General features: G+C 46.7%; 1 protein-coding gene and 1 long non-coding RNA gene across 2 annotated transcripts; both read left to right on the top strand.

The window, feature by feature from the left end:
* The first annotated feature begins 5988 nt into the window (after window positions 1–5988).
* TSPAN16 (tetraspanin 16) lies at window positions 5989–15466 on the top strand. Its single transcript, XM_038567243.1, is given in 5 exon segments — window positions 5989–6271; window positions 9621–9642; window positions 9645–9823; window positions 14054–14110; window positions 14822–15466. Coding segments are annotated over 5 exon segments (483 nt in total). The 5' UTR covers window positions 5989–6202; the 3' UTR covers window positions 14978–15466.
* Window positions 15467–15852: 386 nt separating this feature from the next.
* Window positions 15853–18697, top strand: LOC111091378. The gene is made up of 3 exons (XR_005375109.1): window positions 15853–15914; window positions 16278–16387; window positions 17534–18697. It is a non-coding gene; the product is annotated as an uncharacterized LOC111091378 (long non-coding RNA).
* The last annotated feature ends 7945 nt before the right edge of the window (window positions 18698–26642 follow it).

Genomic DNA, 26642 nt, shown 5'->3' with positions numbered 1-26642 from the left:
GCACCTGTCCTTGGGTCCCCCTGGGGTCTCCTTTTAAAATTGCAACATCCGGGGATCCCTGGTGGCGCAGCGGTTTAGCGCCTGCCTTTGGCCCAGGGCACAATCCTGGAGACCGGGGATCGAATCCCACGTCGGGCTCCCGGTGCATGGAGTCTGCTTCTCCCTCTGCCTATGTCTCTGCCTCTCTGTCTCTCTGTGACTATCGTAAATAAATAAAAAGTTAAAAAAAAAAAAAAATAAAATAAAATTGCAACATCCGGGATCCCTGGGTGGCGCAGTGGTTTGGCGCCTGCCTTTGGCCCGGGGCGCGATCCTGGAGACCCGGGATCGAATCCCACATCGGGCTCCCGGTGCATGGAGCCTGCTTCTCCCTCTGCCTGTGTCTCTGCCTCTCTCTCTCTCTCTCTCTGTGACTATCATAAATAAAATAAAAATAATAAATAAAATTGCAACATCCTTCCATTTTCTTAAAAACATTGGGATCCCTGGGTAGCGCAGCGGTTTAGCGCCTGCCTTTGCCCCAGGGCGCGATCCTGGAGACCTGGGATCGAATCCCACATCGGGCTCCCGGTGCTTGGAGCCTGCTTCTCCCTCTGGCTGTGTCTCTGCCTCTCTCTCTCTCTGTGACTATCATAAATAAATAAAAATAAAAAAAAAACATATATATATTTTTTTCCGGGCACCTGGGTGGTTCAGTGGTTGAGCATCTGCCTTTGGCTCAGGTCATGATCCCAGGGTCCTGGAATCGAGTCCCGCATCAGGCTCCCCACAGGGAGCCTGCTTCTCTCTCAGCCTCTTTGTCTCTTATGAATAAATAAATAAAACCTTTAAAAAATAAATAAAAATAATGAATTGCTTTAAAAAAAACTGTTTTTTTTCCCCTGGGGCACCTGGGTGGCAGTTGGTCAAGTGATTTTGGCTCAGGTCAAGTTGGTTTCAGCTCAGGTGCTGATCTCAGGGTGGTGGGATCAAGCCCCACATCCAGCTCTGCACTCAGTATGGACTCTGCTTAAGACTCTGTCTCTCTCCCTTCCTTCCTCTCTTTCAAATAAATAAATAAATCTTTAAAAAATACATTTTTTCCTGATTGCCAAAGGAATACATGCTCATTATAGACAACTTGAGAATGTTTTCAGAAAAAGCCACATAAGAACAAAAAATGTTGTTCAAAAGCTCACCAATGCTGGTGTTTTTATGGCTTTCATTCTGGTCATTGTTCCCTACAGAATAGATATCTGCTCTGCTTTTTCAGAATTGTGACTATTCTGAATACCCAACTTTGGAATCTGCTGTGTCCTCCTGGCAACATTGTTGGGATAGTTTTTCCACACCATTAATTTCCAAGGCTGTGATGGATTCCATATATTTTTTTTAAAGACTATTTATTTGAGAGATAGAGAGTGAGAGAAAACATGAGTGGGGGTAAGGGCAGAGGGAGAAGCAGACCCCCCTGAGCAGGGAACCCAATGCGGGGCTCGATCCAGGACCCCAAGATCATGACCTGAGCTGAAGGCAGACGCTTAAATGATGAAGCCACCAGATGCCCTTGGATTCTGTATTTTGAAATAAGAAAGACTATGCATACACTCGTGGGTAGAGAGCTGAACGACTCTCCTGCAACCACCAAAACATCTATGTAGTGATTAAGACTGAGATGGTGGGATCAAAGTCTGATTCTCACCACTTTCTATCTGTGACATTGACCGGGTGGTTTAACTTTCACACCTCAGTTTATCCATCTGTAAAATGGGGACTTATTATTTCATTTATCTCAAAACAACCTGGGGCCCCCTAGTGAATAAATAGCAGACAAGAGATTTCCATGTTCTTTTGTTTTTTGAGGGTTTTTGTTTGCTTATTTTCTGTTTTTAATTTAAATTCAATTAATTAACATATAGTGTATTATTAGTTTCAGAGGTACAGTTCAGGGATTCATCATTCTTATATAATACTCAGTGCTCATTACATCACCCAGTTACCCCATCCCCCACCCCAGATTTCCATGTTCTTTTTGAAAGAACGAGAAAGACAGGCAGAGAAAGAGAGAGACAGGCAGAGGGAGAAGCAGGCCCGGTGCAGGGAGCCTGACGTGAGACTCGATCCCGGGTCTCCAGGATCACACCCCAGGCCGAAGGCGGCACTAAACCACTGGGTCACTGGGACTGCCCAGATTTCCATGTTCTTTTTTTTTTTTTTTAATTTTTATTTATTTATGATAGTCACACAGAGAGAGAGAGAGAGAGAGGCAGAGACATAGGCAGAGGGAGAAGCAGGCTCCATGCACCGAGAGCCTGACGTGGGATTCGATCCTGGGTCTCCAGGATCGCGCCCTGGGCCAAAGGCAGGCACCAAACCGCTGCGCCACCCAGGGATCCCCGATTTCCATGTTCTTAAGGATCATACCACGCTGCCTTCCCAGCAAGTTATAAAAATCACACCTACGGTACTATATTTTTAATGTAAAGTTACAAAACGTGCTTGTAGTGTTGTCTGCTTTGTCATGATTCGTTTGTCACATTCAACAGGCATATGTGTTTTATGGATTTTTCTGCATTTCTGTTCTATTTCCTCATTTTAAAAAAGACTTCAAAAATAAATGTCAAATAGTGCAAATGAGTTTGGAGCAAAAAACAGATGCTACCACCAGTGTTTTCTTTCTTTCTTTTTTTTTTTTTTTTTAAGATTCATTTATTTATTTTAGTGAGGGGGAAAGGTGGAGGGAGAGGGAGAGAGAATCCCAAGAAGACTCCCTGCTGAGTGCAGAGCTTGATGCGGGGCTCCATTTAATGATTCTGAGATCATGACCTGAGCCGAAGTCCCAAGTAGGATGTTTAAGTGACTGAGTCACCCAGGTGTCCTTTTTTTTTTTTTTTTAAATTAATAGGGCCTATTTTTAAAAAGTCATAGGCTTGAAGAAAATTTGAATGTAAAGTACAGAGAATTCCCATATATCTCCTCTCCCTGCCACTCACAGTTTGCCTTATTATTAACATCTTGCATCTGTGGATCAATTGGTTACAACTGATGGGCAAATATTGATACGTAAAGGTGAAATGATGTCCTTGTGGATGGGCCCTGATCCATTATGACTGGTGTCTCTATAAGAAGAAGATTAAAAGATCCTCACAGAGGGAAGACCATGTGAAGACTCATGGAGAAGATGCCCATCCACAAGCCAAGGAGAGAGACCTCCGGAAAAACCAACCCCTTTCTTTTCTGCTCTCCAGACTTTTTGGTTGGAGAGTAGTTTCTGATTTCTCACCTCTGCCCCACAATGATTTTTACTAAAATAACTTAAACTATAAAACGTCCCCTTTCAGAGCTGGATCCAGGTTTTGTAGGAACTAAATGCACAAATATACCAATGCTGCAAATTTTACACGAACAATCAACCGGGTGAACCTATCTCCTGAGCCCTTTATTTGGTGTTGTTGATGACAAGTGCATGAATTTAAGAATAGCTCATAGGCCAACATGGGCTATTGACATATTTTGTGTGTGTGTATGTGTGAACATGTGCGTATTTAAGACACTTGATTTTCTTGGATACAGTGCTTTTAAAAAACATGGGGGCACCTGGGTGCTCAGTCCCTTAAGCATCTGCCTTAGGCTCAGGTCATGATCTAGGTCCTGGGATCCAGCCCCAGGTTGTGCTCTCTGCTCAGCGGGGAGTCTTCCTTTCCCTCTTCTCCCCCCTGTGCTCTCACTCTGCCTCTCTCAAATAAACAAATAAAATCTTAAAAAAGAAACACATCTCCTAAAGTATAAGGAAGGAGACAAAGCAAGGGAGAAATGAATTAGGACTATCTTAACATACCTTAAGCTCTTCTATTAAGCAAATACTGGAGTAGCTCTTCTATTTCTACAATATTTATTTATTAAAAAAAATTTTTTTTAAGATTTTATTTATTTATTCATGAGAGACAGAGAGAGAGAAATTGAGAGGCAGAGACACAGGCAGAGGGAGAAGCAGGCTGCACGCAAGGAGCCGGATGCGGGACTCAGGGATCACACCCTTAGCCGAGGGCTGGTGCTCAATCGCTGAGCCACGCAGGCGTCCCTATTTCTACAATATTTAAATGTCTTCCTAATGGCCCTGTAGCTTCCCTTCAAGAGAGGTTTTTCACTGTTTTCTAGAACCTCTGAATTATTACTGATAGATTGCATTAGTTTTCTGGGTTTTTTTTGCCAAATATCTGACATTTGTGATTCGCCGGATGCCTGCACCATTCTGTTTCTTCCACCAACTCAGCAGGTGTGGCTTAGGGGGACTTGGAGGGTGCGTCACAGGCACACTCCGTCTCCTCCCACGGACGGGGGCAGGGCGGCGGGTCTGGGCTCCGAGGCGCCCTTGGCAGCCGCTGGCTGGGGGACTCCGGTCGGGCCCTGGTAGCGCCGCGCTTCCGCTGATGGCCGTCTAGGGGGCGCTAGAGGCCGACACCGGAGCCCGGGCCTTGCAGTGAAGCCGGGCGGGGCGGGGCTGCCGCGGGGGCGGGGCTTGGAGGAGGTCCCTCCCGCCCCAGTCAAAGGGTCCTCAGGCCCCCACCTGGGCTGCTCTTTTACAGCCACCTCTGGGCCTCCCAGCCTCCCCGCCCTTCCTTGGCCTTCGTTTTCCCGAACCTCTGTGAGACACACCTCTCCCATCCTCCTTCGCGCCAACACTTTCCTGTCCACCTTTGCCCACATTTTCATGCCCTCCTTTGCATTTCTGCATTTTCCCATGCTCCCTTGCATCCCTATTTTCTCACCCTCCTGTCTGTCCCCATTTTCAGGCCCTCAGCCCCTGGGTCTTTAGGCTCCTTACGTCAAATGACCTTTTTTTTTTTTTTTTTAAGATTTTATTTATTTATTCATAGAGACACACAGAGAGAGAGAGAGGCAGAGGGAGAATCAGGCTCCATACAAGGAGCTTGACGTGGGACTGGATCCCCGGGTCTCCAGGATCACGCCCTGGGCTGAAGGCGGCGCTAAACCGCTGAGCCACCCAGGCTGCCCTCAAATGACCTTTTAGAGAAAGTCACACAAGGACACATTCCTAGCTGTCCAGGGAGGAGATGGTCATTCCTACCTGAACATTTTTAGTTCCACATATTCCAAGAAGCAGACAATTGGACAAACATTTGTTAAATTAATTGAAATGTGAAGTTTTTCCTCTCTTTGAGCTGAGCCCGGGGCGGGGGGGGGCGGGGTACAGAAGATTCTGAGAGCCCGGAGCCCTCCAAGACCTGGTCCCAGACACACTGTAGCCCAGGACTGGATAAAGAGAGCATGTGGCCGGGGTAGCATGGACTTGGACCTGGACCTGATCGGGGTGGGAACAAGGAGACAGTGTACGCTATGGGCTGCAGAAGTGGGGGGGGGGTCCTCAATACGTGCACAATTTTTGCTCTGAAATGCCTGCTATGCATGTCTCATCAAGGCCCACTGATCAATGACACATGAGCTCAAGGAAAATTGCTTCACCTGCTATGGCTGAGCAGGCCTCAGAAGGAGAAAGGAAAGGTTTTGGCAGGAGTGGGGAGTGGGGCTGGAGTTGGGAGGGTGGAGGAGTGTCAGAGGTCCCCATGTTCGTCACCATTGGAGCTTCAAAGCCCAGCCAGGACCTCGCTTCCTGTGTCACCTTGGGCAGTTAGTTACCTGGGCCTCTGAGCCTTGTGAGAAAGCTGAGGATGAGTCAAGTGAGCTCATGCAGAGGCAGACGCTTGGGGGACCTGGTGGCTTGTAGCTAGATCCTGCTTCATGGAGCTTCTTCATCCATTCATTCCATATCGGTTTCTTAAGCACCTACTATGTACCAGGCTTTGTGAACACAAAGGACAGCCTGGGACCCTGCCGACTTGGGGCTCCCGGTCTAGTGGGGGCATTAACCACGAGAGTGGGCCTAGATGGCATCTAGGGAGTACCAGGGACAGCACTTCATGACTTTTCTCCATCCCTGGTGTAGCCTATTTGGAGGACGGGGAGCCAGCAAGGACAGGTCAGGGCACCTGCTACCCTGGCACTGGGAGCATTGCTCGGGCATCCGATTGTGATGTAATAGAGGCTTATGTTGAGGAGGGGTAGCTTCTGGGGCCCCAGCAATCAGGCACCCAGGAGAGAGAGGGGCAAGTTGGCCTTGGTGCCCCCGACCCCAGACCTATACCATCTGGGGAAACAGTAGCCCGAGGTTTAGGCACGTGGGGAGCATCCCAGTCTGGCCGACATGGCTGAAATGCACACTCTGTATTCTTCTCTGAAGAGACTGTTATCTTTCTTCAATGGCTTCATAGTTGTAAGTGTGTCACCACCCAGGCCCTGGGGCTTTGCAGCCCTTCCTCCATAGCCGGCTCCCTCAAAGACAGAAATAAGTTGATCCAAATTCACTGGCATCCGGATCGGTGGTCCCTAGGGAAGCAGGAGGGATGTAGGGCAGACTGACGAGGAGCAGGACACATTGGGAACACACTGGGTATCGACCCAGAGTTGGGAAAATCAAGCACAGCTGAGAGTGATGGGGGAGGGGGAGTGGCGGGGGGAGGGGGTTGGTGGTGGAGGAGCTTGACTCTAAGCCAAATCCTGCAGAACATTAAATTGTTTGGGAAGGACAAGAGGCAGAGGTTATGGGTTTGGTCCTGTAAATGTTTCAAAACACTTTTTTTTTTCTTTTTTAAAGAATTTATTTGTTTCAGAGAGAGAGCAAGAGCAGGATGGGGGCAGAGGGAGAAGCAGACTCCCTTGCTGAGCAGGAAACCCAATGCAGGGGCTTGATTTGGAGTCTCTGGGACCATGACCCGAGCTGAAGGCAGATGCTTAACTGAGCTACCTGGGCACCCCAAAACTGTTCTTACTATAGAAGTGACCCAAAATGTGCATTGTTAAGAAAAATTGTTTTGGGGTGCCTGGGTGGCAAAGTCGGTTAAGCATCAGACTCTTGGTTTCTGCTCAGGTTGTGATCTCAGGGTCAGGAGATGGAGCTCGGCAACAGGCTCAGGGAAGAGTGGGCTTGGGATTCTCTTTCTCCCTCTGACCCTCCCCAACTCATATGTGCTTGCTCTCTCTCTCAAATAAATAAATAAATAAAGAGAGTCTTTAAAAAGACTCTCTCCCTCTCCCTCTGCCCCTTCCCCTCTCGAAATAAAAAAATCTTTTTTTCCAAGATTTTATTTATTTAATAGGGGTGGGGAGCATGAGTGGGATGGGGAAGGGGCAGGGGAGAAGGAGAAGCAGAGTCCTTGCTGAGTGGGGAGCCCCACGCAGGACTCAATCCCAGGACCCTGAGATCATGACCGGAGTTGAAGGCAGATGCTTAACCGACTGAGCCACCTAGGCACCCCTAAAATATACCTTAAAACAAGAGAGAAGCAGTTATTCTGATAACAGAATGGCATTAAGAAAAGGCTGCCAGGAAAAAGAAGGATATTACATATCACTCTTCATCTTGTTACCTGTCTTGTGCCTTTTCATGGGAATTAAATAATACAGTATATTTAGGGCAGCCCGGGTGGCTCAGCGGTTTAGCACTGCCTTCGGCCTAGGGCGTAATCCTGGACACCCGGGATTTAGTCCCATGCATGGACCCTGTTTCTCCCTCTGCCTGTGTCTCTGCCTCTCTCTGTGTGTGTGTGTGTGTCTCTCATGAATAAATAAAATAAAATAAAATAAAATAAAATAAAATAAAATAAAATAAAATAAAATAAAATAAAATAAAATACAGTATATTTAAAGGGCATATGCCCATCAGGGGAACACTGCTCAATAAATACCATCATCATTATTATATCCTACTAGATTTTTCTATATGCCTTTTAAAAGCAGTGAAACACAGGAGGCTATGGCTTTACAATCCACTTTTCCCCTTTTAAAAAATTTATCTTCCCCTCCCTTTGGATAGACTTCATCTTTTAGAGCAGTTCTAGGTTCACAGAAAATTGAGCAGAAGGTACGGAGGTTTCACATATACCCCTGTTCACACATGCCCTGCCTCCCCCATCATCAACATCCCCATCAAAATAGTATATTTGCTATAATTGATGAACTTACGTGGACATTATCATCACCCAGAATGCATAGCTTACATCAGGGCTCACTCTCGGTGTTGCACATTCCATGGCTTTTGACTAAAATGTATCCCCCATTTTAGTGCATATGGAATAGTTTCACTGCCCTAAAAATCCTCTGTGCTCCACCTGTCTTCCCCACCGCCCCACTAACCCCTGGAGACCTCTGGTCCTTCTACTGTCCCCATAGTTTTGCCTTTTCTGGAATGATATATACTTGGAATCATGCACCATGTAGCCTTTTTAGATTGGCTTCTTTCATTCAGCAATATAAGTTTCCTTCATGTCTTTTCATGGCTTCATGGCTCATTTCCTTTTAGTGCTAATATTCCCCTGAATGTACCACAGTCTGTCCATTCACCTGCTGAAGGCTATCTTGGTTCCTTTCAAGCTTTGGCAATTATGAATAAAGCTTCTAGAAACATCCACGTGCAGGTTTTTATGCAAACATCAGTTTTCATCTCAGTTGTATAAATACCAAAGAACATGACTGCCATATCATATACATTCTCCTCCTACAATAAGGGTCAGCCAACTACACCCTTGTAAATAGAAAGATAGGTAGGTAGGTAGGTAGGCAGATATAGATGATAGATATTACTTATTTGTAAATAAAATAGTTTATGAAGTGAGCATGACTGTTTTGAGCAATACTGACAGAGCTAAGTTGTTTCAACAGAGGCCTTATGGCCTGCAAAATTCACAATATCTAGGGCTTTTCACACAACAAAAAATTGCCAACCTTTATCCTAGAGCAACATTTAAAATAACTGTCTAGGGCCCTGGGTGGCTCAGCGGTTTAGCGCCTGCCTTCAGCCCAGGCGTGAACCTGGAGACCTGGGACTGAGTCCCACATCAGGCTCCCTGCATGGAGCCTGCTTCTCCCTCTGCCTCTTTCTCTTTCTGTGTCTCTCATGAATAAATAAATAAAACCTTAAAAAAATAAAATAAAATAATTGTCTAGAGTCCCATTGCATGGCTGTCCCATTATTTACCTACCCAATCTGTATTACTGATTGTTTCAGATAGTTTCATCCCTGAGCACTCTGACACTAATAAATAAAATCTTAAAAAAGAAAAAAAAAGATATCAGACTGAATATCTACAAATGGAATTTCTAGGTAAAGGGTTTTATTGTAAAAACCTTTAAGATTTTAAATACAAATTGCAAAGTGTCCTCCCTCATGCCCTTCCCCCAAAAAAAGTTTTTTGTATTTTTTTAGATTTTATTTATTTATTCATGAGAGATATACAGAGAGAGGCAGAGACATAGGCAGAGGGAGAAGCAGGCTCCTCACAGAAGCCTGATATGGGACTCGATCCCTAGAACCAGGATCATGCCCTGAGCCAGAGGCAGACACTCAACCACTGAGCCACCCAGGCATCCCTCTCCAAAAAAAGTTTGTTGCCTGGCAACAATATATGAGAGTGTCTCCCTACATCCTCACTAACTCCAAGTATTAACATTTTTAGATGTTTTTGGTGATTTTATTTGCCTTTGTCTCTCTTCCTCCCCCACCCAGGAAAGTTCTATTTGTATACAGCAAACAGACTGTTTTTTCCTTTCTGATTTCTGTCCTAAAGATGTCTAATGTGATCCTCATTGGCCTGGGATCGATGTCAAATTCAGAGGAGCTGTCCTGACAAGGGTCCTTGGGCCGTCCTCTGCATACCTCGTTCATGTTGGCTACCTGTGCCTGGCAATAGGCTGCATCACAGTGCTGCTCAGCTTCAGCTTCGCTGGGTGGTATGGAGCAACCAGAGAAAGCAGAGGCACTCTCTTGTATGTAAGTTGGATCTGCACACATACCACCCCCTCCACCATGTGAATCCTTCTTTGCACATATTACAAACCCCTGCCATCACCATCCCTTATTTTTCAGTGTTTGTGGTGTCTCATTTGATGGCATGAGTTGCACCCATCTTTTCCTTTACAATATACATCCCAGTTAGAACTCCTCTCCCACCCAAGGCCACAAATCATAGTCTCCAAGGTTTTCTTCCCATAATTTTAAGTCTGATGTCTCACTTTTAGCTCTTTGGCTTTGGGAGTTTTGTTATGTGTGTGTGGTGTGAGGTAGGGATCTGTCCTCTTCTACTTACAGCAATTTCCATTGTGGTTGGGTCTTTTCTGGGCACACTACTCTGTTCCTTCAGCCCATGTATATGATCCTACTAATACAACACTGTGGTTATCATCATGTACGCACAATTACGTGTTCAAGTACATGAGGTATGAAAGTTTTGAGCATGACCATGCAGACAGCATGTCGCAGATTTTGCACATCTTGCTCATTCTCACATATACCTTGGTTAACTCCCCAGAAGCTAGTTCCCAGCTTCCCCACTCCCATTCCCCTTAGAATCTCATCTGAGTTGATTTGGTAAAATTTGCCTCCAGCTTTTTTTGTTTTCCTTCACTATGTTGCTACAAAATTCAGGTTATTTCAATTCAGGGGTTTCAGGAGATCCTTAGTATGGTCATCTCCCAGAGCATAAACACCTCCATTGTTTTTTGTTTGTTTGTTTGTTTTTAAGATTTTATTTGATAGAGACATAGAGCCAGAGAGCACAAGTGAGGGGAATGACAGAGGGAGAGGAAGAAACAGGTTCCCCCCTGAACAGGGAGCCCAATGTAGGGCTTGATCCCAGGGCCCTGGATCGTGACTTAACCAACTGAGCCACCCAGGTGTCCCTAAACAACCTCCACTGTTAAAAGCACTCTGCCCCCACCCTATTCCTCCCTAAAGTTCTATCATCTCTTTTTCTTTCTTAATTACTCCACTCAACAAATATTTATTCGACAGATCCTGTACCTAAATATTTCATTTTCAATAGGACGTGGACGCTATTTTATTCATAGTTTAGCTTGGAGGAATCAAAGAAAATCCAATCACACCCTGCGTGCAACCCATTAGCAAATCCAATTGATTCTACCCTTCTCATCTGTCCCTCCAAAGCCTCTGAGACCTCCTCAGAAAAGCAAAATCGTTTTTTATGGTGTTGGGAGCCACGGAGGAGTCTGAGCAGAGGAGAGATGTGCCCTGACTCGGGTGTTCATGGGCGCCCTCTGGTGGCCATTGAAGGAACAGAGTGTGAGTGACCTGGATGGGACTGAGACTAGGGTGCAGGGATTGTGCTGGTCCAGGTGGGAGACAGTGGGTGCTGGGCTGTGCTGTGTGAGGTTGTGGACAGGGTGGGAGAAATGAGCAGATTAGGCATAGATTCTGAAGATGGAAACTGTAGGCTATATGGACGCCTGGATATCTGCCTCCAGCCACGTTGGTCACCCAGAGCTGGGGAGAGTAGTAATATTAATATTAATCCTCACAATCTGCTACATAACTCACTTGTCTGGACTCCCACAACTGCTAAGCTCTGTCCCAATATTTGTCCTTGTGGGCTCTGGGGTCCCCGGGTGTGTGTTCACCACGTTTTCTCACCTTTCCGTATGAGGACTAGATAAGCCCAGCCATGGGCCGGTCTGGCAACTCCAAGTCTTGATGAGCAATCAGATTTTAATAATCATAATAAAAAACAGAAGGAGAGCCAGGAGCTGACCTACTTTGCCCCCATCTGGCCTCCAGTAGCTCTACAGAACTTACTGACGCCTCTTGAGCTGGTCCCATGCCTACAGTGTACAGAAACCAAGGCCCAGACTGAGCAGCAGTTTCTCCTTGATGGGAAAGTTCAAGACATTCTCTCTACTTGTTGTCTTTCTCATGGTTTTCCATTGGACTTGTGAATTTTGTCTGAAACATAAGCCAGCAAACGTAAGCACCACCACACACAAACCCTGTAGCCAATGACCTGTCACCTTGCATCTTCCCTACAGCCCCCTCACCTCTCCTCCCATCTGCAAGGATTCTCATCCTGTTTCTCCTCCCCTCCTCCTGCCTCTGTTCTGTCCTCACCACCATCCCTCCTCTTTCCCCACAGGCGCCTGTTGCCAGGGCACACAGCCTTTGGTGACCTGGAGGTCCCCTCAATAGGTCTCCCTGGCACCCAGAAAGTACTGGGCATGAACTGGAGCTCCAGCCAGTCGCTCCAAGAATATCTCAGTGCCTGGGGCACCTGGGTGGCTCAGTGGTTGAGTGTCTGCCTTTAGCTCAGGTCATGATCCTGGGGTCCTGGGATCGAGTCCCACATCGGGCTCCCTGCAGGGAGCCTGCTTCTCCCTCTCCCTCTGCCTGTATATCTGCCCCTCTCTCTGTGTCTCTCATGAATGAATAAATAAAATCTTAAAAAAAAAAAAAAAGAATATCTCAGTGCCAGCATCCTGGATGACAGGCAAGAAGAGAACGTGTGAAAGAAATAAGCCCTGCCCCCACCTGGGCTGAGTTCTTTTCAACTGAAAAGGCCATATGGCTTTGGGGGGAAGGTAACGGAGGTACAGTCCCCACCCCTGCAGGGAGGCGGCTGAGCGGGTTCCCAGCCCCCTCCAGCCCCTCTGTGTTTTCCAGTGTTTCTTATTCACGGTTAACATGCTCACTGTTGAAATCACGATTGCCAAGTGGTCCTTGCCTTGTTCTGCATTGTAAGTACTGTGCTGCTACTCCCACTCCACTTTAGAAATCAGTCAAATCAGTAGGAGCACTGCCCCCTCCCCCCAGGAGCCACCCACACAGTGATACCTGGCCTTTGGGTCTCCAGGGCTGGAGACTGGGTCTCCAGAAGTTGGGTGAAGAGCCAAAAACCTCAGCCATCCCCTCAAAGTCCTCAAGAGACTGGCCGAGTTAATTTCCTTCACCGTCTCTCTTGCCTCTGGTGGTAAGGTGTTAAGAAGTAATGGAAAAAGCTGTAAAAGCTGTTGCGGTTTTGAAATGTGTTAGACACAGAGGGCTATTTTGCAAAATCCATCCAAATGACAAAGCACGGATACTTGGACCCAGCTTTCCCATCTCTAGGAATCATCCAAGGATTTGCTTGCTCAGGTGCCGAAGAGGAGGTATACACCAGGGTGTGCAAAAGATTGCCACCGGCTGGGTTGCCTGGGTGGCTCAGTGGTTGAGCGTCTGCCTTTAGCTCAAGTCATGATCCTGGGGTCCTGGGATCGAATCCCACATCGGCCTCCCTGTGGGGAGCCTGCTTCTCCCTCTCCCTGTGTCTCCACCTCTCTCTGTGTGCCTCATGAATAAATAAATAAAATCTAAAAAAAAAAAAAAAAAAGATTGCCATCAGTAGGAGGGAGGTTAATTTAAAATAATGCATATAAGAAAGTCCAATGCGGGCAGTCCCGGTGGCGAAGCGGTTTAGCGCCGCCTGCAGCCCAGGGCGTGATCCTGGAGACCCTGGATCGAGTCCCACGTCGGGCTCTCTGAGTGGAGCCTGCTTCTCCCTCTGCCTGTGTCTCTGCTACTCTCTCTCTCTCTCTCTCTCTCTGCATCTCTATGAATAAATAAATAAAATCTTAAAAAAAGAAAAAAAAGAAAGTCCAATGCAGGTGGAAAGAAGGAAAGAGAAGGCTCCCCATGCAGGAGATGGTGCATTCTCCAGGACACAGTGTTCTCTTCAGTTGTGTCCCCCGCACCCCCGGAGGCAGACCCTGAGACAAGGCTCTGAAGGCTCATGGTTTATTTGAGAGGTGATCCCAAGAGGCAAAGCGAGGCAGGGAGAGGAATGCAGCCCATAAGGGGTGACCCTGCAGGCAGCTGGGCTCTGTCCTGCTTGGGGAGATTTGGGAGCAGTTTCGAATGTGTGTCTATTTTCCCAAGGGGAAGCGGGTGAGGGAGCTGCAATATTGATCTACCTCCCATCAGTATGGCCTGAGGGCTGCTCGCAGGGCACATGTGGGCTGAGATGCCACAGAGAGCCCTCCGTGGCTGGCAGCGGGAAGCCAGGCCAGCGTGCACAGAAATGACAAACGCTCACGGGATGTGAGCAGAGCCCCAGGAGCAATCGCTACTCTTGCTAAGAACAGCCAGATGCAGAACAATGAGAATAGTATAAAGCAAGGAGAAGGATGATGCGAATATGCTTTGCTTTGACATACATCGAATATCTCTTTTGGGACACAGGAAACAGTAACAGTCACCGTGGCGGAGTGGGAGGACCTTTCTGGCTGGGAGAAAAAGGTAGGAGGGAGACTTTTCATGGTCTACCCTTCTGTGCTTTGTGAATTTCGAACCACGTGACTGTTTCACCTCATCCAAAAAAAACCTTTTTTAATTTAGACCTTGATTTAAAAAATAGAAAATTAAATTTGCCCCTTTTGTGCTGAGCCTGATTCAGTTGCTAAAGATGATATTCAAGTCTTTAATCGAGTTCCAGCCAAATTGGGGGTGTAGCAGGCATGTGGGCGATTCAAAAGAGCAGATGATTCAAGTTTGTGATGGGTACAACCAGATGCACTCAGCTCGAGACCCACGCTCTTCCCCATGTCCCTCTCTCGGGGGTGATGGCAGCCAGCATTGTCCTCCTCCAGTGCAGACCTGTAGCTGAGGGAGGGTGGTGGACTGTGAAGGAAGCCAAAGAAAGCAGGAGGGTGGGCACCTGGGTGGCTCAATAAGTTGAATGCCTGACTTTGGCTCAGGTCATGATCTCAGGGTCTTGGGATCGAGCCCCGCATCCAGCTGCCCACTCAGCGAGTGGGGGTCTGCTTCTCCCTCTCCCTCTGTCCCTCCCTCCACTCATGCTCTCTCTCTCTCAAATAAATAAAGAACATCTTAAAACAAGGAACAAAAACAGAAGGGAAGCTTGACCTCCCTGCTCTGTCCCCAAGAAACCTCACCAAGTGGGGCACCTTGCTGTTTTATGTGCCTTTCACTTCCTGTGTCATCTTTGAGGTTCAAGAAGTGGCCTTGGAGCACATCTTCGTGACCCTAAGGAAGAATTACAGAGGTTACAGTGACCCAGATGACTATTCCACAGAATGGAGCTTAGCCATGGAGAAGGTGAGATCCACATCCCGGATGTGTTCTTTTGTGGCAAAAGACGCATAACATAAACTTATCATCTTAACCATTTTTAAGAGTCCAGTTCAGTGGCATTAAGTACATTCATATTGTTAGGTGACCCTCATCACCACCCATCGCCTGAAACGCGCCATCCTCCTACCTGTCCCTGTGGACGTCACTCCTCTAGGGATTTCATATAAGTGGAATCCTACAGTGTTTGTCCTTTTGTGATTGGCTTAGTTCACTGAGCATAATGTCCTCCAGGTTGTAGCATGGGTCAGAATTTCCTTCCTTTTTAAGGCTGAATCCTATTCTATTGTACAGATACACCACACTTTATTTATCCATTCCCCTATTGATGGACACTTCGATTGCTTCCACCTTTCATCTGTTGTGAATGATGATGCATAAACACGGTGTACGTATCTCTTCAAGTCCCTGTGTTCATTTCTTTTAGGTGTATATATAGAAATGAGATTGCTGGATCGTCTGATAATTCTATGCTTAATTTTTTTAAGATTTTATTTATTTATTCATGAGACACACACACAGAGAAAGAGAGAGAGAGAGAGAGGCAGAGACACAAGCAGAGGGAGAAGCAGGCTCCATGCAGGGAGCCTGGCATGGGATCCCAGGTCTCCAGGATCATGCCCTGGGCTGAAGGTGGCACTAAACCACTGGGCCACTGGGGCTGCCCTACTTTAATTTTTTGAGGAATTTTCATACTGTTTTCCACGGTAACTGCACCATTTTACATTCTCATCAGCAAGGCACAAGGGTATTAGTTTCTCCACACCTTTGCCAACATTTGTTATTCTCTCATTTTTTAAGATTTTATTTTATTTATTTATTCATGAGAGACAGAGACACAGGCAGAGGGAGAGGCAGGCTCCCTGCAGGAAGTTCAAAGCAGAACTCGATCCCAGGACTCCAGGATCACGACCTGAGCTGAAGGCAGATGCTCAGCCACTGAACCACCTAGGTACCACTCTCTCTCTCCTTCTCTCTCTTTTTTTAAAATAACCATCCTTCTGGGTGGGAGGTGGTGACCTTTCCTTCTTGAGTCTTGGTGTTTAAAGATCAGGACCAGCCTGCATGTGTCATCAGAAGCTCTTGGGGCAGGTTGTTTCAAAAGGTCCTTGAGGCCAGAAAGGGTTTGGAAGGGAAAAAAGCATTGCCTGTTTCTAGAAGTGTTTGACATCTGAGTTTTGGAGCCCAGGACCTTCCCTGGGGTCATATTCAGGCTTGGGAGGTGGCACATGATGGGTAGTGCCACAAAATTGCATCCTAGTTTTGGCTTCTGAGGCTTTAGATGGTAAAGAACATCTCTCCCTCATTCAAACAGCCCTTCCACTATCTTTATTGAGCACCTACTGTGTGCCGGCCACTGTCCAGGGCTCCAAGGACAGACACAACAGTGCACAAAACAAGACCCTTGCCATGAGTTATTGACACGTAAGTGGGGACATAGACGTGAAACTACTTAGTAAGCCTACATGTCAGATGTGAAACAGGGCAGGGTAAGGGCATAGACAGTAAGGGTTTGTTTACCTGACAGTGCTATTTGTCACTTATTGGCACCTCGCAATGGGATGGTCTGCCCCTTTGTTGGAGGAGGATCACATGATGACTTCTGGCCAATGAGCTGTGAGCAGAAGTGCATGTCACTTATGGGCTTATTTATTTATTTATTTATTTATAAGATTTTATTTATTTATTCATGAGCAACAGAGAGAGAGGCAGAGCCATGGGCAGAGGGAGAAGCAGGCTCCATGCAGGGAGCCCGATGTGGGACTCCATCCTGGAACTCCAGGATCATGCCCTGAGCCAAAGGCAGATGCTCAACCACTAAGCCACCCAGGCATCCCTGGGCCAAATTATTTGACTGCCAGCTCAGGGCCCTCCAGAGTACTCTTTCCTCCTGCCTCAATAGTGGAACTATCCGGATGGTGGCTCCTCCATCAGCCAGAGTTCTTGAGTGATTTTGATAAACAGAGTCCCCCTGCCAAGTTGTGAGGGGCAGGTAGTGTGAATGAGAAATGAATTGCTGAGTTTCTGGGATCATTTGTTACGCAGCATCCCTTAACCCAGCCTGACTGATACAGGGGCTGTGGCTAACCTGGTAAGGGGGGACAGGGCAGGCCTTCCCACAGAGGGACGTTTGAGTAGATAGCTAAATAAAGTGAGGAAGGGAGCCGCAAAGATATTTGAAGGAATAGCATTCTAGTAAGAGGGAACAGCCTGTATAAAGGCCCTGTGGCTGGGGCTTGCTAAGTGTGTTTGAGGGCCAATGAGGGGGCTAGTGTGGCTGGAGCTGAGTGAGAAAGAGGGAGAGTGGGGGTAGGATGAGGGCCTGGAGGTGACTGGGCACCTCCTGCAGGGCCTTGGGGGCCATGGGGAGGTGTTCAGCTTTTATCCCAAGTACGATGAGAGCCATGGAGGGTTCTGAGCCACGCTGGACTGGAGTAAAGAATGCATTCAGCCAGGCCCCAGTATAGCATGACTGCTCTACACAGTAGCCATGGTGACCACGATTTCTATTGTTTTCATTATTTTGATATTTGAAAGGGAGACTTCAAATGATTATTCTCCTCTTTGTAGCTAAAGTGCTGTGGGGTGAAAAACTACACGGATTTTTGTGGCTCCTCTTTGAAATGACAACTGGTCCCTCCCACCCCAGGAGCTGCCATAAATCATCAGGACGACAGCCTGTGATGGGTGCAACGTGTCCACAGACATAATTCCTGGGTTGGGGGGTTAACTCAAGATTTTGCTGGACATCACCTAGGTAGCCTCCTAGGGCTGGTGACTTTTAGAAAAATTGCATATTTGCAGGAACCCCGGCGAGAGGGGTCAAGGGAGAAAGAAAGCAACTGTCATTGGGTGTTCAGCTCATTTTGACCTCACAGCCTTGGGGAATTAGGGTTACCATCCTCATTTCTCACATGGGGAAACTGAGGGTTGGGAGGGGCCAGTTCAAGGTCACATGGTTTTGATAGAGCTGGATTTGAAGCTGGTTTGGGTCTGAGTCCATTCCCTGGGCTACACTGCCTGTCTTACAAAGGGCTATTTTTTAAAAAAATATTTTATTTATTTATTCATGAGAGAGATCTGGAGAGAGAGGCAGAGACATAGGCAGAAGGAGAAGCAGGCTCCCTGAGAGGAGCCCAATGAGGAACTCGATCCTGGAACCCGGGGATCACACCCTGAGCCAACGGCAGACACTCAACCACTTAGCCACCCAGGTGTCCCCAGAGGACTTAAAATATAGCAATAATGATAAACGATGATAATTCTAGGATAGTGACAAGTTGCTACAGGACTGGGCACTCACTTTGTGAATTTAGTCCCCATCATATGCCATCCCGAGGTGGGGAGTGCTTTTCTCCCATTGTATAGGTGAGGAGACTGAGGCCCAGGGAGTTTCCCAGCACTTACTTACTCACCACCTGTTATTGCTGTACTCATTACCTGTGTTCACCACCCAAATGTGAGTACCACCAAAGCAGGAATTATGTCTGTTTTGTATGTGGCTGGGTTCCCAGGATTTAGCTCACAGGAGACACTTAATCAATGCATATTAAGTAAAGGGGAACTGAACCCTGTCAAGAGCAAGCTCAAGGCAACTCTAGCTTCCAGAAGCAAGAATTGCCAGGGGCCTAGAAAGGGGAGCATCTCTGCAACTGCAGGAAGGAAAGTGGAGGGCCCATCTCTGTACCCACACACCGTGTCTGGTCTCTTAATTTCTCTGAACCTGTTGCTTCACCTACAAAACAGCAAAGAAAAAAAAAAAAAAAAAAAAACAGCAAAGAAGAGTACCCACCTCCTGGAGTTATAGTGATAAGTAAGTGAGAAAATACATGTAAATGGCTGAGAAGGTGCTGGATACATGTTAGCCCTTCTGTTCATATGTAAAGAGCATTCAGAAAGAACTAATAGTTACTGAATGCTGGTTATGTGTCAGACCACTGCTATGTACTTCATGTAGATCTTTCTCTCTTAATCCTTGCCATAATCTTGGGCAGCAGATTCAGTTGGTCCCATTTACATTTGGGGAAGCCAAGGCACAGAGTGGTGTGTGACTTCTCCAGGATCACACAGCTAGCAATAACTTGGGACATCTGGTCATACTCTCATTCACCACACTTGGAGGTCACTACAGATATTGGGGAGCAAGTTGTATGTTATGGGTGAGGTGAGGGAAAGAGGAGGCCAGGAAGATGCTGGGTTAGGGGAAGTGAGAAGTGGGAAGGACTCAGTATCCTTACGGCTTTGTCCCCTGCTCCTTTCTGAATCTGAGAAAAACTGGCCCAATGGGTGGGGCTGATGGGAATTTGGAATCCAGAAGTCTTTACCCAGGTCCTGCCTGCTTTGATAGTTGTATCCTCAGGGCTGTTTCCCCAAGCTCTTGAAAATAACCAAGACTCAGAGCTTCAACTGGGTGCAGCAGTGATACAGGTAAGGCCTAGACCCTTAAGAACACATTGAGCTCTTTTATTGAGCACCTACTCTGGGTCAAATACTGTTCTGGGCACCAGAGATCCCTGCTATGGTGGAGGTGACGTTCAAGTGGGGGTGGGGGATGGATGATCGGTTCAGTTAAAGATCCCTTCTGGGAAGGAAGTAAAGCAGGATGATAGGATAGGGAAGGGAATCAGGGATGGCTTTCCTGAGGAGGTGACATCTGACCAGTGACCTGAGGAAATGAGGGAAAATCATGTGTGTAGATAGAAGAAACCAGAGGGAACAGCTGGTGCAAAGGCTAGGAGGTAGCAATAGGCTTGGCTTATTCATGGACCAGTGGGGAGGTCCTTGTGGCTGGAGCAGGGTGAGCATGAAGAGTGTTAGGGGGAGATGAGGGCAAGGAACTGATGGGGTTGATCATACAAGGCCTTGTGGGCTGCAGAGAAGGGTTTGACTTTTATTCCGAATATGATGGAAAGCCGTTAGACAAATTTTAATGTTCACTTCTTCACTCCACAAACCTCATTACGCACCTACTTTGACCAGGCATTCTTGTAGGCACTGTGGATAAAACAATGAACTCAATAGACAAAAATTTCTGTCCTCATGGGCATTCTAATCAGCAGGGAAAGACAAGAAATATGATTTTTTCAAATGGACAATTTATTGTATGATTGTGATAAATGTGTGTGTGTGTGTGTTTTTAATTTGAGAGAGAGAGAGAGAGAGAGAGAGCATGAGCAGGGGGCAGGGCAGAGGGAGAGGGAGAACCCCAAGACTATGGGCTGAGTACGGAGCCCAACACAGGGCTCGATCCTAGGATCGAACTTTTCTTCTCCTACCTCATTTATTTATTTTTAATATTTTACTTATTTATTTGAGAGAGAAAGAGAAAGCACAAGTAGGGGGGAGGGGCAGAGGGAGAGGGGGAAGGAAGCAGACTCTCCACTGAGCAGGGAGCCTGATGTGGGGCTTGATCCCAGGACCCCGGGGTCATGACCTGAGCTGAAGTCAGACACTCAACCAACTGAGCCACTCAGGTGACCCTCTTCTACCTCATTTAAAAGAAAACTGCCTAAGGCAATAACTATAAAATTGTGTTTATAGACTGATATTAAGATATAATTCACAAGACAATAATAGCACAAAGGAGGGTGGAGAGAAAAGAGACATATAGGAGCGACGCTTTTGTATGCTCCTGAAATTCATTTAGTACTAATCCAAACTAGATTGTAAAAAAATGTTAATTGTAATCCCATGAGCAACCACTAAGAAAAGAACTTTAAAATACAGTAAAAGAAACAAGGGAATTAAAATGCTGCACTAGAAAGTATTTAACATGAAAGAAAGTTGAGGTGAGCCAACAGAACAAGGACAAAACACAAATGGAAAACAAATAGCAAAATGGCATATATAAATCGTACTTTCTCAGTAATTGCATTAAAGATAAAGGGTTTACACCACTTCAGTGTACACTTTAGAAAGGCGAATTGTATGATACACGAATTTTCCCAATAAAGCTGTTATTTTTGTAAAAAGAAAAAACAGCCTCCATCCCTCTGAGCCCGCATGAAGTTTTTCTCATGTGCTTCCCCCAGACTGATTTTCTTTCTTTTTTTTTCTTTTTATATTTTTATTTATTTATTTGACAGAGAGAGAGAGAAGGAGCACAAGCAGAGGCAGAAGGAGAAGCGGGCTCCCCTCTGAGCAGGGAGCCTGATGCAAGGCTAGATGCCAGTACCCTGGGATCATGACCTGAGCTCAAGGCAGGTGCTCAACCAACTGAGCCACCCAGGTGCCCCCACCACCAGATTGATTTTCTTTCTTTTTTTTTTTTTAACGAGTAACACGTGCATTATTTATTTATTTATTTTAAAGATTTATTTGTTCATGAAACACATACACACACACACACAGAGGCAGGCAGAGGGAGAAACAGAGGGAGAAGCAGGCTCCATGCAGGGAGCCCGATGCGGGACTCGATCCTGGGTCTCCAGGATCACACCCTGGGCGGAAGGCACCAATAAACCGCTGGGCCACCCGGGCTGCCCACCAGATTGATTTTCAAGATACAATAGTGTTTTTCTGGAGATCACTGCCCAGCTGAGATACAGATGAGTCTCATCCAACTGTTCTGTATTTTATTTTTTATTTATTTTATTTTTTTAAAAAATATTTTATTTATTCATTCATGAGAGACCCAGAGGGAGAAGCAGAGAACACAGGCAGAGGGAGAAGCAGGCTCCATTCAGGGAGCCCGATGTGGGACTCGATCCCTGGACCGCAGGATCACACTCTGAGCTGAAGGCAGACACTCAACCACTGAGCCACCAGGCGTCCCTGATCTGTATTTTAAAAACGGGTATTTTTTTCATTGTACAAATTTATATTGAATATATGCAAACTATACCACAGTCTTCTCCAAGGAGGTCATAATAGTCCAGATCCCAGCCAGGTTTTCAGGGCCTTCGCTGCTGAGGTGTGGGCAGGGTTAAGAAAAACGAGAGATGAGGCACTAGCAACATGGGGAGCTGTAACTTCCCCTGGGCCAGAAGGGGTGGGAAAAGCAAGAGCCATGGAAGAGGAGCACCTGCCCACAGCCGCAGTCTTGAAGGACTCAGGGTGGGCGTAAGAGAGAGGAGGCAGTGGGGAAGAAATACTCCGACTTTTCCAACAGCCCTCCCATCTCCTACAGGTGTTTCCTATTAGGCAAACCTAACAGGAAGTGGAAGGGGAGGAGGTTCTGGGAAATGTAGTTTGCGGGACCCGGTGTGTGTGTGTGGGGAGCAGCGAGAGGATGGATCTAAGATCTGTGGGAAACCAAGGGAAAAAGACCCACATGCATCATGATAGGCCTCCACCTGCTGCTCATGACTGAGACTGATTGTGGAAACAGGGCCAAAGTGGCTCCAACCTGACCATGAGGGACCTTCGGCTCTCTGTAGAACCCTGCCCTTCACCTTTCTCGAAAGAAAATGTTCCTCTCCCCCTCTCAGTGTATCCAAATTTGATTTGGGTTCCAGAGGTCCCTCAGGTTGGTTCAATATTTCTTTCTTCTCCCATTTCAGCTGCCAGGAATTCTTGCCACTTTGCTGCTGTTCATCAAACTAGGCTGACAGACCCCGGGAGGGGTGGGGGGTTGGGGGGAAGACAGGACATCTGGCCCACCTGGCTGCTGGAGATTTTGTCTCATTATTATTCCTCTGTGACACTCACTGATTTTGGAAGGGAGGTTGGTAATAAAAGATTTGGGAGAGCTCTGTTATCCTGACTCCTTTTTCCTTCCTTTTACTTTTTATGCCAGTTGGCCATGATCTTAACCCTAAGTACCTGAATGGGATGACATGGCCTCCTTTCTCATGCAATTGTCTTGTTTTGTAAATTATTTTGTGGAAAAAAAAAAACTAAAATGTTCACACACATACAAAAAGGAATTTGTCCAAAGAAACTCCTGTATACCCATCACCCAGATTCAACAATCACCTAGAGTCCGACATGTTTGTTTCATGATCCCTTTTTCCCATTAATGAAGTATTTAGAAACAAATCCCAAACAATGTCATTTCCCCCCCTCATCAGTACACATCTCTAAGAATGTATTCATCTGAGTCAACCCCAATGCTATCATTACACTTGACTGAATGCTTGTGTCCCCCCCAAATTCCCATGTTGAAACCCAATCCCCAATGTGATGCTATTGGGAGGTGGGGCCTCTGGGAGATGACTAGGTCCTAAAGGCTGAGACCTCACAAATGGGATTAGTATCTTAAAAGAGACACCAGAAAGCTCCTTTGCTTCTTCTTCCAAATGAGGACACACATACACACACACACACACACACACACACACACACAGCCATCTATGACCTAGGAAACTGGTGTTCACCAGACACTGAATCTGCTGGTGCCTTGATCTTGAACTTCCCAGCCAACAGAACTAAGAGAAAGAAATGTCTATTGTTTATAAGTCACACAGTCTATGGTGTTCTTTCATAGAAGCCCAAATGGACCAGGACAACACCTAAGACAATTAGCAACCATTCCTTGGTATCACCCAAACCCAGCCCACCATCAAATTTTTCTGATGGGCTCAAAAATGTCTTTTTATATTGATTTCTTTGTGTTTTTAAAAAGATTTTACTCATTTATTCATGAGAGACACACAGAGAGAGGCAGAGAGACACAGGTAGAGGGAGAAGCAGGCTCCGTGCAGGGAGCCCGACGTGGGACTTGATCCCATGATCCTCGGATCACACCCTGAGCCCAAGGCAGCCGCTCAACCACTGAGCCACCCAGGTGCCCTGATTTCTTTGTATTTTTTTAATCGGGATATAATTGACATCTAACATATTTGTTTCATGTCTACAACATATGACTTGATAGTAGTTTGCATGATGATTACCACAATAAGTAATGAACATCACTATACATCATCACACAATTTTTTTCTTATGAGAACTTTTAAGATCAACTCTCTTAGTAACTTTCAAATATGCAATACAGTATTATTAACTATAGCCACCATGCTGTACGTTACATCCCCAGGACTTAACACATTTGGTTTATTTGAATTGGATCCAAATAAGGTCCACACATCATGTTTGCTTGTCATGTCTCCTAAATCCCTTTCATTCTAATCCAGTAGTTCTCAAATTAGAGGATGCATTGGAGTCCTCTGAATGTTCTGCTAACACAGATGCTGGAGCGGGGGCACCCCCAGGGCTTCTGGAGTGGGGCCCATGTATCTGAATTTCAAACAACTTCTCAGGCCAGGCTGCCAGAACATGTTCAGAAAACCACTGCTCCAGGTTCTTCCTCTTCTTCTCCAACCCCATCAACCTTTAATTTGTTCCAGAAAGAGCGTGGGGACACCTGGGTGGCTCAGCCAGTTAAATGTCTGCCTTTGGCTCAGGTCATGAACCCAGCCAGGGTCCTAGGATGGAGCCCCCCATCAGGCTCCCTGCTCAGTGGGAGGCCTGCTTCTCCCTCTCTCTCTGCTGCTCCCCCTGCTTGTGCTCTCTCTCTCTCTCAAATAAATAAATAAATAAATGGGATCTTTGTAAAAAAAAAAAAAGCATGGATTTACTCGTTGCTTCTACCCTGAACCCTTTATCTTCTTCCCCTCCCCCCCATATTTCCTGTGAGTCACTGATTCTCAGCCCTAGCTGCACATCGGAAGCCCCCAACACCTTCCAACAATACCCAAGCCTGCACCCCATCCCCCACCTTCTGATTTGTCAAAAAAAAATTTATTTATTCATTCATGAGAGACACAGAGAGAGGCTGAGACATAGGCAGAGGGAGAAGCTGGCACCCGGCAAGGAGCCCGATCCAACACTGGATCCCACAAACCCGGGATCACCACCTGAGTCAAAGGCGGACGCCCATAGGTGGAGCCCCCCAGGTGCCGCTCCCACCTTCTGATTTTTTATTTTATTTTATTTTATTTTATTTTATTTTATTTTATTTTATTTTATTTTAATTAATTTATTTTTTCCACCTTCTGATTTAACTGGACGGGACTGTGGCCTGGGTTTGGGGACTCTGACATTCCCCCATATGATTCTAAGGGCTGGCCATGGTCACTGCTGAGAAAGCATAAACCAAGGCCTTCATCCAATGACCCCAGCGACCTGAATCGGTTCTTTCATTGGGGATTGCAAAATGCCGGTTTAACTAATCTTTCCATCTTTCTTTGGGGGGCGGGAGGGAGAGGGGCGGATTTTGAGAAAGCTAAAATGAGCACGTGTTGTATTTGCCATTGCTGCAATCACCTCCCACTTCAGGAAAGGACACATCGGTTTCCTTTGGAGACAGCCCACCTCTCAGATTTCTGTCCCTAAGCCCGGGGCCTCGTGGTCTCTGACAGCCAATCAGCGTGTTCCATCTGTCGGACCTGTTCAGGTGTGGGCTGGGACCCAAGCTGGTCCCTGGACAGTCGGCTTGAGGGCTTGGGATAAGGTGATCGGTTGGCTTGAAGCTCACCGCGCAGCCTGACGGTGAGGCTGCAGAGCGAAGGCTCAGACAGCGGTTGAGGATCCTGGGACTGTGTGTAAGTCCCTGGATCCCGCTCACACTTGAGCTCTGCAGAGCATTCATTCACTCAACAAACATCTGTGGAGCGCTTGCTCCAAGTAAAAAATGAACTGTTTTACGCACAACACTCCCCCACCCCACTTTTTAAGATTTATTTATTTGAGACAGAGAGAGGAGAGAGAGCACAAGGTGGGGACAGAGGGAGTAGCAGACTCCAGCACTGAGCAGGGAACTGGAGGCAGGATTGGATTCCAGGACCCTAGGATCATGACCTGAGCTGAAGGCAGGTGCTTAACAGACTGAGCCACCCAGGTGCCCCTACTCACAGCACTTCTGACACCAAATGTATGTGGGTATGGAGGGATTTCACACCAAACAATTCTCTCCGGGTACCGACTGGGCATCCTAGAGTTCAATTCTGACATTAACTACCCAGGGTTTGGGGCAGACACCACGAACTTGAGGACTGGGGCCATCGAGACTGCCCCCCCCCTTCAGATGCCAGCTGCAAGTATTGAGTCTCCAAGTGACCCCTACTTCTCTGACTTGGCTCCAAAATCGGGGGGCTCCCACAATTCCCCTTCCCTTTCAGGCTTGATAATTAGAATCTCACAGAGCTCAGTAAGCATTTCAGTACTATTACAAGTTAATTATGAAAGGGTAGAGATCAGGAACAGCCAAATGGAAGAGATGCATAGGGCAAGGTATGGAGAAGGGGCACCGAGCTTCCCTGTGCTCCCCAGCCGCCACCCTCCTGGCACCTTGATGCGTTTCCAATCCAGAAGCTCTCTGAATCTCGTTGCTTAGATTTTTTGTTAAAGATTGTATTATTTATTTTAATTATTTGAGAGTGTCTGTATGTGTGTCTGAGAGAGAAAGCATGCAAGAGCAGGGGGAGGAGGAACAGAGGGAGAAGCAGACTCTCCACTGAGCAGATCCCAGGACCTTGAGATCATGACCTGAGCCGAAGCAGACACTTAACCCAGGTGTCCCTTGTTTTTTAGGCTTTTTATGGAAGTTTCATTATTTAGGCATGATGGATGAAATCATTGGCCATTGGTGATTATCTCAATCTCCAGCTCCCCTCCCCTCCCTTAAGGTCAGGCAGCTGGCCTCATAGTTCCTTACCCTCTAATCTTGGCTTGGTGTTTCTGGAGACCAGTGCCCCCTATCCTGACACCACCTAGGGACTCCCAGCCAGCAGGCCTCTCA

Source organism: Canis lupus, chromosome 20 (genome assembly GCF_011100685.1).
Source record: "Canis lupus familiaris isolate Mischka breed German Shepherd chromosome 20, alternate assembly UU_Cfam_GSD_1.0, whole genome shotgun sequence".
Lineage (NCBI taxonomy): Eukaryota > Metazoa > Chordata > Mammalia > Carnivora > Canidae > Canis > Canis lupus.
Note: the sequence above shows the minus strand (reverse complement) of the source record. Positions and strands in the feature narration are given on the sequence as shown.